The 12,389-nt window shown below is 33.5% G+C and overlaps 1 protein-coding gene across 5 annotated transcripts in view; it reads left to right on the top strand.

Moving 5' to 3' along the window:
- Positions 1-12,389, top strand: part of ARID4B (AT-rich interaction domain 4B) — a 126,197-nt gene that overhangs the window by 89,638 nt on the left and 24,170 nt on the right. For all 5 annotated transcript variants that reach the window (XM_045537027.1, XM_045537026.1, XM_045537028.1 and 2 more), the window contains one exon: positions 11,936-12,020. In XM_045537027.1, coding sequence (XP_045392983.1) covers positions 11,936-12,020 — 85 coding nt within the window. The remainder of the gene's footprint in view (positions 1-11,935; positions 12,021-12,389) is intronic.

Raw genomic sequence — 12,389 nt, 5'->3', positions numbered from 1 at the left:
TTGAACTTTTGGCCTGAAGTGATCCTCCTGCTTCAGCCTCCGAAAGTGCTGGTATTATAGTCATGAACCACTGTACCCAGCCTTGTTAAGAAAAGATTGACTAAATGAAACAGAAATTCTAGGAGCACTTGGGTTTTAGAGGATAGAAAGAATGTCTAATAAAATTGATAGTGGGAGGTGAAGATAAAGGAAGAGTTTAATTGAGGAATTTAAGTCTTTAACAGTCTTTAACAGTATGGGAAGGAAAATGAGACCTAGTTTAACCAGACATGCTTGTGTTACTAAGAAGGATGCCATGTATTTTTGACAATTGAATGCTTGTGTGCTGTGAACTTTCAAAAGAAGAAAACTTGCCATCTTGGTGAAGATGTGCAGGGTGGGTCTTTCACGCTCCAGCACCATAGAGAAAATAGCTGTACTTCCGTAGATTAAGCTGTTTGTTTTCTTATAGTTAACACAATAGTATTCTTATTTCTCTATGCAGTGGGAACCAAAGAGTCAGTCTTATTGATAAGTAAGCAAAAATCATAATTATGATTTTTGCTGCTCCTTCAAGTCTGAATAAGGACTGCAACAAACCCTTATCAGCTCTATCACAGTTTTCCTATTATTTGGGGGATCTTCAGCTAGATCTCTAAATTTACACTTAACAGATATGAATTAGGAATTAAAATTTATGCATAAAGGTTCATGAAAATAGTTTTATCTTCAGTGGCAGTCATTCATGATGAGAACAATTTAGGAAATTTTGTATACAGCTGTTTACCTGTGTTTTTGTTTTGTCTGAAACATCTTTTTTCTGTCAAACAGATTTTTCTTAAAAAAAATGTAAGAATATCTATCTTATTTTTTTAAATACTATTTTTCTTACTAATTTCTACATTTTTTCTTTTTTCTAAAATGATATGTAAATCTTTAATACAATTTTCATTTGTCCCTATTTCACAGCTGATGAATGTTAATTTTTGCTACACGAAAGGCTAGGATTTTGGCCAATTCGTTTTTTTACTACTACAATGAAAAAAAAGGGCATATTTTATATGCTTATACCAGATTTACTGGAAATAGCCAGAACTCTTGACCCGAAACCACAAATGGCGTAATACTGCTACAGAATTTTCCTGACATGGTGACCATATATAGAACTATTTTCTGGCACTATAGAATTTACTAGATCACCAAGCACTAGAATGCTTTGGAGCATTCTAAGTTGGTGTTTTTCACAAATTATTTTTTAAACTCTTCTAGAAATAGCAGTCAGTTAGAAAACTGAGAACATATATAAAAACAGAAACATAAAATCATTGTTAATACTGTAGTGTGTTCTCTTTTAGTCTTTTAAAAATATATCTCCTTACATTTATCAAACTTTAGTCACACTTAAATAATTTTTAATAGTAGGCTCTCTGTTACATTTGTTTTAACTTTTCTTAGTGATAATATTTTATAGAAGTTTTTAGTATCATTATCTAATTGATCCTTTTCACTTTCAAATTTTGAAGTCATGTCATAAATATAGGATTGATTTTTGAAAATAAGGTTACATACACATTGATATTTACCTGCCATAGACTCTATTGAGTGTGACTTACCCTTGTTCAGTTGTTCAGTAACAACTGAATGTATTGAAACTGTCTAGACTGCTTGGTACAGGATTTAAAATATAAATACATCAATATTTTATTATGGTGTATTGATGCTGATTAAATTTTCTCCATTTATTTCCAATTTGGCTTTAGATAGTCAAAGAGTCGCAAATTTGATGAAAGAATAACTTTTTCTATATTGAGGATCACCAGCTGCATTAAGGGACACCTAGATGTAAAGGAGGAGTAGAAAAGAGACTTCAAAATTTCAACTGTGAAAGTCTTAGATATGTCACACAACAGTTCTGCTCTATATTAGTAATTATAGAAAACTGAAAATAAGATCAATTATGCTTAAATATGTTAATATTATTTGAAATAGAAATGCATTACATTTAAAAATACTGTATTTTTCTCTAAGTGAATTAAATCCTCTGTGGAAGGAGGGACTCAGGGAGGGAAAAAACCTAGTAGAAGGCTTTCACAAACAATTATGTTCAATCCATTTTTGCCAGTATTCAGTCGCTTTTAATCAAATTTTATTCCCTTATTTGGCAGACATACAATGAACATCTACTGTGTGCCAATACTGTTCTTGGCACTGAAGATACCAAGAAATGATCCTTATTAAGGAATTTATAGTCTAGGCAAAGGAATTGCCTCAGCAGATATTACAATCCATTGATCCTACCACCCCTCATCCGCTGTAATGCCCTCAGTCCTCTCCTTATGTTGCTTACATTCCTTGGTCAGCTGTTGTAATCCCTTCTTTTGACTCCCAGCTCTTCTTTTGCTTTCCTGTTGCTTTGTAGTACTTGCCTGACAAAACCATAAGAACCCTGGTTAAATCCTGGTTAAAGCACTCGTACTTTTTGCGTGTACCTGTGTAGCTGATCCTGGTTGGAGTAAAGCAATCAACCACAATGATTCTTATTTTAAATTCATGACATGTGAACCTCAGTGGGTCCTTAATTCTTTATGTCCTTCTTTTATTCACTGTCCTACTTTCTTAGAAGACAGTTTCGTACTGCTTGTCTCCTCACATCCCTAACATCTCTTCTGCATTCTCACTTTCAGCTGGTGATCTTGCCTTTTACCTCATTGAGAAATTGAATCGGGAAGGAAACTTCTACAGACTTTGATTCTGTCAACCTTTCTACTTGGATCTGCTGCCACATTCTGTGTGTTCTCATCTTTAGCCATAGATGAACAATCATGCTGCTATCTAAGGCCAGTCTTCTAATTGCCATCCCTTCTTGCCTAATCAAAGATATGGCCCATTTTCTGGCTCTATTCTAAATCATTCCCATCTACATACAGACCTGTGGTTATTTCTCCCATCTCAAAGAAAGCCTTTTCTTGAGCCTACCTTCTCCTATTGTGCTATTTCCATCCAACAAATCTATTTGAAAATTATCTACGCTTGTTATCTAGTTTCTCTCCTGCTGTTCCCGTGTAAACCCACTCTGATCAGGCTTTTGCCCCCTCCAGACCTCCAAAACTATTTATTGGCATCACTTGTGACCCTGTGTAGCTGAATTCCACCATCTTCTCTTGCCCTCTTATCTTACACGCCTTATTGGTAGTATTATACCCAGTTGATCACTTGTTCCATGATTCACTTTGCTTGGGTTCCAGCTGCTGCAGCTGCAACTGCAACTGTTTTTCGTGTTTGTCTTTGTGTTTTCTTCCTTCTAATTGTTCTGTTATATTTTCCTTCTTATATCCATTTTGCTTTTTTTAAACTTTCTGTTCCCATTTTTCCAATCCTAATTTGTGTCACATTTCTGATACTGAATTTTTCTAAATTATTTTTCAGAGCCAAAGGAATTTGGTCTCTTGGAATATAACTTCCATCTAGCATTCTGGGCAAATTCTTTTACTTCTACTCTCCCCCCTCCCTTTTTTCATTGTTCAGGCTTTCTACATCAAGACACATTACTTTATATTACAAAAATGTGTTTAATTTTAAAACATGAAAAACATCCCGATTCCATATCTATTCCCCTAATATCTACCACATCTAGAAAAATATATACCTGGCATATGGGAAATACTAAATGACTGTTAAACTAAATTGGACCTCCTGACAGCAAAATGGAAGTAGAGCAGAAATTAAAATCCAAATTAAAAGTGATATTTAGAGAATATAGAGACTAATGGAGGATTGGGACAGATGTGGCTTGGCCCTCTCATTAGAGCGTCTTCTCAGCTCATTTATGTATATAAAACTCTGTATTTCATTTCTTGAGGAACTCTCACATTTTTCCACAGAGGCTAGGTCATTTTATATTCTCACCAGCAGTGTATGAGGGTTCCAATTTCTGTACATCCTCACCAACACTTCTTTATTTAAAAATTTATCATTGGCCTTCTAGTGGATGTGAAGTGGTATCTCAATTTGATTTTGATTTGCATTTCCCTAATGACTAGAGTCATTTAGCATTTTTCCACGTGCTTATTTGCCATTTATATATCTTCTTTGAAAGAATGTCTCTTCAAGTCTTTGCTCATTTTCGAATTGGTTGGTTTTGTTGTTGTAGGAGTTCTTCAGATATTCTGTATATTAATTCATTATTAGATATATGATTTGCAAATAGTTTATCCCATTCTGTGGGTTGTCTTTTTGCTCTCTTGATGGTATCTTTTGATGTACAAAAGTTCTTAATTTTGATAAAATTCAATTTATCTATGTCTTTGTTACCTTTGCTTTTGGTGTTACAGCTAAGAAGACATTGCCAAATTCAGTGCTGTGAAAAATTTCCCCTATGTTTTCATCTAAGAACTTTATAGTTTTAGCTGTAATATGTAGGTCTTTGATTCAATTTGAGTTCATATTTATGTAAGATATATGATGGTTCTTTTGGGGATCTCTTCAGTTCATATAATGAGCCCATCTCTTAGCAACTGAAATGGAGTTGAGGCTGCGAGACTAGAATGAATTTGATTGGAAATGCTTATATCCTATGACTTTCTGCCTACACTTCGTCTCATTTTTTAGTGTTACTTTTCATCTTAATTTCTCTTTTCCTTCCATCTCTAGAATGTGCTGTGTCCTTCAGTGTTTTTTCTTTTGCTTCCATGTAACCTGATCCCTGCTATACTTTGTATATGCCATTGGATTTAGAAATATTGATAGAAGAGTACCAAGTTCTGCTTATATGTTTTGAAATAATTATTCTGGTAATGATAGAAAGAAAGCAAGGTTCCGTGGGAACTAGTTGGCTTTATTTCTATAATGTACAAGCTAAAGGCCTATAAAATGAAGACCATTTGACAGTGGTTTCCAAGTACATATCTGTAAGCTTGTCTTAGAGGAGAGTGACTTTTGAGTTAACTGTAATTTTGGGGTACAAGTGAAAATAAACATTTTCTTCATGAAGAAAGATTAACAATTTAATTATTTGTTGCACTCAAATAGGCTTTTTCTTTCTTTGTGTATTCAACATAGAGCATTTGCTAAACTTAGACCTGTTCCATTCAGTAGTTTTTGTAAAAATGGCAGGTACATTTAATGTATTAATAAAACATAGATGTGTTTCATTCATTAGTTTTGTAGATTGGTAGGGACATCAACATTTTTGTCTAAATGTACACAAATACTAATCCCCTAAACTTATCAAATATTACCAAAATAAATTTTGGGGGTATTTTAAAAACTGAATATCTGTGTCACAATATGCAATTAGTGCCACAGTTGTTAACCATTTGCAGGGGCCCTTATAAGTAAGCTATGGTAAGATGCTCTGTGATGTGTTCTTAGTGTTACATGTTATCTCTACCTAAAGACATATACTTTTGTTTCATTTTATAGAGTTACATTGCTTAGGAAGACCTATCGATATAATTACTGTTCCATTCTGTTGAGCTGTTTATGTCAAATCTTAAATATGGCTATGCTATAATATTCATGTTTCTGTTCTGCTGTTATATTCTTAATTATGATGAATACCATTCCTGTCTATTTGTGGATTTAACAGTGCTATATGAAATGGAAATATGAAATGTTGATAGCATGCTTAGGATTTTATTTTTTGAGTAATATAATACTTTAATTTTTGTTTTGTTTTATAATATTTTAGGTACATGACTGAAAGCATTAAATTGTGATAAGTGGTTCTTTTTATAAATCTCGCTTTAGATATTTTATTAGGTAAAAATATATGTAAATTGAGATTACTATATAAAATTCATAAAGTTATAGAAATATTGATAAAATTGCTTATAAAGTTTATAATTGATAACTAGTGCTGCTTTTCATCATGACTTGGTGTTTTTGTATTATTTTGTGATGCTTTTTTTTCATATTTTCTTATTCAATTAAGGAGGGGAAAATTCTTTTCCTTATTAAAATAGTCTAAATTTATACTTTAGATGTGAGGTTCTTAAACCAAGTAAGTTAGTTATATGACATACATTAATGTTTCTGCATATAGAGTGGCAAGCTATAAAATACATGTTGTTCAGTAATTATTAAATGAGTCTGTCTATTACAGAAAGCAAAATATAGATGATTTTAATATTTTACATAAATTAATGGTTGGTCATTAGGCTTTATATTTTTAATCTGTATACATATTTTAAATAGTATGTTTTTAACTATTATGTCAGTTTGGTCTTGCTTATGAAATTATTTTTAAAATATCTTTATTCTGCATGTTACTTATTTGTTTTTAAATCTCTAAGATGATGCCTTTCCGTGCTTATAATATTTCTTTGATGGTTGGGTTTAAGAAGAACCAATATCTGAATTGATATGGGCATAGTAACCATTTTGGTAGTATATCTGGTTGACTAACATTGTTTTCTGTTTTCATTAGTGCTAAATGATTTCTTAGATAATTTGCCAATATATCCAAACAAAAAGTCATAAAGCTTTCTTTTTAGAACCCCTATTTTTCTCTGGTGAGAGCAAGTAGGTTATGGTCTCTGAATGGTTTCTTCTAGCTTTATATGAATATTTAAATTTATGTTTTATATAATTTAAATATCAATGTGGCTTCTTCTTTCAGAAAGTTTCGGAAGGTTTGTATTATTATATTTGCAAATTACTGTTTTAGTGTTGTATTCTCCGTAAATTGTAAGCTCCTTACAGGTGAGAGCTGTGTTTGTTGCATTCATTGCTGAATACCCAGAGCCTAATGCAAAATCTATCATATACTAGGTACCTAAGGGGTATTTGTCTAATGAATAAGTCAACATGCATACTTAGAGTCTTGGAGTCTTATATAATTTTTCATTTTAGGGATCACCTGGTCCAGTTACTTCATTTTATCTAGGTCAGGGAGCATCTGAGACCTTTAGAAGTTAAATGAATTGATCTTGCATATGTTCTTTTATGTTTGTTCTATTAGTTGAGACGTTAGATGATCTCAATAGAAAATTCTCAGATAAGTCATGTATAAACCTTAAAATATTTTCCTTAGTACTTTAGGTAAATATCAGATAGGATACTTGTCTAGATTCCATCTATAGCTTTAAATATAATGAATGTATTAATAATAGAATTGAAAAAGTATGGGCTCATCACTAACCTGTAAGTCTTAATTTTTTAAGTCAGTATTTGTTTTTAATATTTGCTTCAATACTTTATAAAAACAATATTCTTTTGTTGTTGTTATTTTTGTTATTGAGATAAGGCCTCACTCTGTTGCTTGGGTTAGAGTGCAGTGGTGTCATAATAGCTCACTGCAACCTTAAACTCCTGGGCTCAAGCTATCCTTCTGCCTCAACCTTCCGAATAGCTGGGACTACAGGAGCACACCACCAGGCTAATTTTTCTATTTTTTGTGGAGATGGGGTCTTGCTCTTGCTCAGGCTGATCTCGAACTCCTGGCCTCGAGCAGTCTTCCCGCTTCAGCCTCCTAGAGTGCTAGGATTACAAGCATGACAATATTCTTTTTAAATGGAAGAATTTAGTAATCCTCTTTTCCCTATGCCTTGGCAAAGTAAATTTTCTATTGTCATGGAGAGGCCAGTTACTCTCTTCTGATCATAATTTCTAAAGACAAAGTCCAGTTAAAGGCAGGATGGTTTATATCAACAATCCAAATCTACCTGGTTTTTCACAGATATTCCTGTAAAACTCTGTTGCTCGAATCTAAAGTTGCAAGATTTAATTTGTTTGTAGGCCAATGGCTTACTTTAAATTTCTCTCCTAGTTCTCGAGCTGTATTATCACTAAATATAATACCTGATGGTAATGGGCATGCTATACTTGGAGAGAAAGCTAGCTGTTTAGCAGGAATGTGATTTCTCTGAAGACCTTTTGCCCATAACTGCTGTTATAACATTAGTGTTCTTCCTACACAGTAGAGAGACCCCCATCAGAATATGCCCTTTAACCTCTTGATTGCCCGTGTGATACTTAAAGCAGAGAGAAGAATATTGGAGAGCCCCTGCAGAGGAGGACAGGGCATCTGCGTATTTGTGGATGTCTAAGAAAAAGGACTTAAAAGCATTTTAAAACCAAAAAGTTTGTGTTTGACTTAGTTATTAAGATTCTTATATTCCTGAAGAATGAAAAGCTACCTTACTTGACATGGCCCTCCAAGGAGAAATTGATAGATAATTTATGGTCTTCTGTTATAATTCTTAGCTGTAATTTTCTGTTCTTTGCCACTTCCTTTTTAGTAATTTTAAATATTGTAATGTTCAAGATATTTGGACTTGAGTGAAATTTTCCCATTTTCTGTCTGCATTGACTACTTATCTATTTTGACTAAAGCAACTGTAGTATGTATTTTAAAATATATATTAAATATACTGTATAAAAAGTCTGAATTTATATAGAATAAACAGGATCAACTGAAGTCTTTTGTTATAGTTTTGAACTAAATTCCCCTCATTTAAGTCTTTTTTGAGACAGAGTCTCACTGTGTTGCCCAGGCTAGAGTGCTGTGGTGTCAGCCTAGCTCACAGCAACCTCTAACTCCTGGGCTCAAGCAATCCTCCTGCCTCAGCCTCCCGAGTAGCTGGGACTACAGGCATGTGCCACCATGCCCAGCTAATTTTTCTATATATATATTTTAACTGTCCATATAATTTCTTTCTACTTTTAGTAGAGATGGGGTCTCACTCTTGCTCAGGCTAGTCTTGAACTCCTGAGCTCAAACAATCCTCCCGGCTCGGCCTCCCAGAGTGCTGGGAGAAGTCTTTATTCTTGGTATTTGATAGGGAATCAGAAATCTTGATCCACTAATATTGCTCCCTTTTATTAAATTGCTCGGCACCAGTATTTGTACTAGTCTGGCTATTTCTTATATAATTTTAGAGTCTGTAGGAAATGTTGGGTTTTGGGGGCATTCTTGTTTTTTTCCTCCACATGAATTTGTTTCTCTTTTTCTGTTCTTTGAAAGTATTCTATAAAGAAAATAGAACACTTGGATAATACTCTAATGAATAATTACATAAAGGGAAGGAACGTTTCCTATCTTTAAAATATGATGATTACTTATGGTTATTTTATCTTCTGATCATTTTTATTTTCCTTATAACATTGATCAGACAACTAAAATGCTGTTTTAAAATGGCATTAAGTTTTGAAATATTTGTCTGCCAGTATGTTTATATCCATGGTTTCAGCCTCTGTATGGTAAGGGCTTTTGTAATATGATAAAAAGCTTCCTCACCCCAAATTCTCACATGTTCTTTTCACCCATTCTTTCTCTTCATGGGTGCAGTTTCAGTGAGGCTTCTTGAGGTCTCCTACTATTCCCATGCGCAGTCTGAGTAGGGCCTGGAATGCCCTCTGCCATCATTCTGGTGTTACACTCTTTTACCAGGAAGTCCATTTCCTATTCTTCTCTAATTCTCCACGTAGTGCTTTTCGGCAAACCTATACTGCTTGCAAGGTCAATTTGCTTCCGTTGTTGGAATGTCTTAGTCTGTGAAATAAATTCATTGATAGATTTTTAAGGTATGCTCTGATTTATAACAGTAACAATATTGTGTTCCATTTTATAAAAAGAGGATAAATTGGCTAAGAAATGAAAAATCTAAGAGAATAGTATCAGAATAAGGGAATACTTGAACAAACAAATAAAAACCAAAAGCACCAAGAAAGTAGATTAGAAAGAAGCCAAATAATAAAGAAGTCATAATATTAGCTAATACTTATAGACCCACAAATCACCATATAATTACTCTAACCAGAAATAATATAACCAAGGAATTTTCCAAGAAATCTCATAAAACCATACAGAATATTCAATGAGAATTTTAAAATAAATTTTTATCCAGAATAGTAAAGACCATAGTGTTTAATTAGTACTATTCAAATATTTTAAAACTATTTATGTAGTTCATTTCATTTAATTCCAATATTTTTGTTTTTTGTGCCCTACCTGGTCCAGCGCTCTTTCTACATCCAACTCACTACATTTTTCTGACAACCAGTTCTCTTGTACCATCTTATTTTATACTTGGTTGGAGGAGAAAATGATTACCATGTAGCACCTGTACACTGTGGGGCTTAGGCAGTGGGCCCCAGCCAGTATCATACTGAGCTCCATTGTTTTATTATTTGTGTATATGTTCCTTCTACCTCATTCCTAAGAGAATTTAAGCAACATTATCTCTAAGTAATAAATCTCTAAGTAATAAAGAAATCTTCCTCTACCACAGTGAACATTTTACCCATGAGGCAGTAACTGTTTTTCCTTATTTAATGTGTTTGGTGCTCCATGTAAAATATACAAATGTACAATATCATGATGGTATTCTTAAACTGAAGACTACTATTTTGTCCTAATTTGAAATATAATTCCTGTCAAAACCCCAGGTTGAATTGAGTGGGTTTTTTAATTGGCAATAAAAATGTCTGGTATAAAACTAGCTAGGTAACAGATAGACTTTGGTTAAGAAAGACAAAAAACTGTTATATCTTGGTTTGACTTACATTAACATTAAGTGTAGTCAGCATGAACTATCTTCAGTTTATCACATAAAAAATTAGAAAGCTTGTTTTGTTTTCTTTTAGACAAAGTTGATAGCATTGATTTTATTCCATAACTATATTCCAATAGAGCAACTGTTAGGAGTTAACATTGAACCTTGTAAAAGGCGGAGCTATTTTCTATTCCTTTTCCATCATCCTCCCAATTTTGGAAGGAACTAAATTTGTTAAGGATAATGCTTAAGCATAATGCTTAAGTAAACTACACCTGATGTTGAGAATGGCTTGGTCAGGGCCATATAACTAATAAAGAGGGATTATGTTAAGACTTTCCCAGCACTCATTCCTTTCCTTTCACCATTCTCTTTAATTCTCATTATGGTCCTTGGCAACTTCCAGCATACGTACGTAACATAACACCTTGCATGGAGTTGAATCCTCAGCTTTGCTGCTGTCAGCAATTTGTACCAGCAGCATGACTTTGCCTGGGAGTTGCTCCGCATACTTTCCAGGCCTGTGCTAGGGCAAGAATATAATTTACTAGTCAAGTAATGACCCAAGTTATTTACTTCTTGATTTGGGGCATTTTGTTACTTCATTTTACTACCCCTAGCAATGAGGACATTTTAATTTAAAAGCTCATTTTCAGACGTTCATGTTCTAGAGTTAAAAATGTCAATGAGTTGTCCATTTTCCACAATAAATGTATGTAATTTTCAACCACAAAGAGGGAATGACTTAATTAGTTTTTAATGTTTTTTCCTAGCTTTATAAATTAGTCATTCTTTTTGTTTTAAATAAGTAGCTTTATTGCAGTTTATAGCGACTTGTACCTTATAAAATTATGAAGACTATCAGCATCGAATTGAGAGGCCATCACAGCTCTGTTGACTTTCAGCTGATGTGTACATGTAGGAAGCATCTCAGAATACTGAAAAGCTTTGTAGAATATTGTATTTTATGAGTAGGCATTTTTTTCCTAGGTGATTTTGCGTTGTCTACAATGTATATTAATAGGATGCTTTTCTATCACACAATGCCATTGCAAACTACTATAGCATATTATCTTGGCTATTATCTTGAGTGTCTAGAGAAAAAATTGCCTACCTGTTGCTTAAGAACAGAACAAATTTTTTTAAAGTGTAGAAAACATTGTGATTTCTCTTAATATTTATTGTACAGATTTAGTTTCTGTACTAGTCAAGGGGTCAAGAAATCTTGCTTTCTGGTCTTGGCCCAGCCAGTAGCTAACATATCCTTGGGCAAGTATTTCCTCTCTCTCTCTTTGGGCCTTGGTAGCTTATTCTGCAAACCACAAAGTTGAACTAAATGATCTCCAAGGTCCTTTTCCTTCTAAAATGTTATGATTCTATATATGAGTTTCTCTTTAATACGGCATAGTTATTTCTGTGGTATATGTTGTTCATATTTATATTAATTTCCTTTATTTTAGGTATGATGAGTGGATTAAAGCAGATAAAATAGTAAGACCTGCTGATAAAAATGTGCCAAAGATAAAACACCGAAAGAAAATAAAGGTAAATGCTTATTTTACTATACATCATGAGCTTTTAATTAAGGAACTTTTTCTCCAAAGTGATGTAATTGAATGTGTGTGCCTTAGTGTTACCTTTAGTGTTGCACTCTCTTGAAATAGCACAGTTTTTAAATATTAAATTTTATCATTAATTTTGTCAGGTTGAGGAAAGCATTTTAGAAACAGTACTAAATGATCTTTGAGGGTTTTTCAGTTCCAGCATTGTATAATTCCACTCAACCAGATTTCACTTATCCATTTCAACCCTTTCCTGCCCATGTGTTCCCCAACCAGGAGCCATTAAGCAGTGTGGCTTGGAGACATGGGTTATTGTCATAGCTGTAAACCCTTCCATGCAGGAAAAGAAGGT

This window comes from Lemur catta, chromosome 25 (genome assembly GCF_020740605.2).
Source record: "Lemur catta isolate mLemCat1 chromosome 25, mLemCat1.pri, whole genome shotgun sequence".
Classification (NCBI taxonomy): domain Eukaryota; kingdom Metazoa; phylum Chordata; class Mammalia; order Primates; family Lemuridae; genus Lemur; species Lemur catta.
The sequence above is the reverse complement of the archived record's forward strand: the minus strand, read 5'-3'. Positions and strand labels throughout refer to the sequence as shown.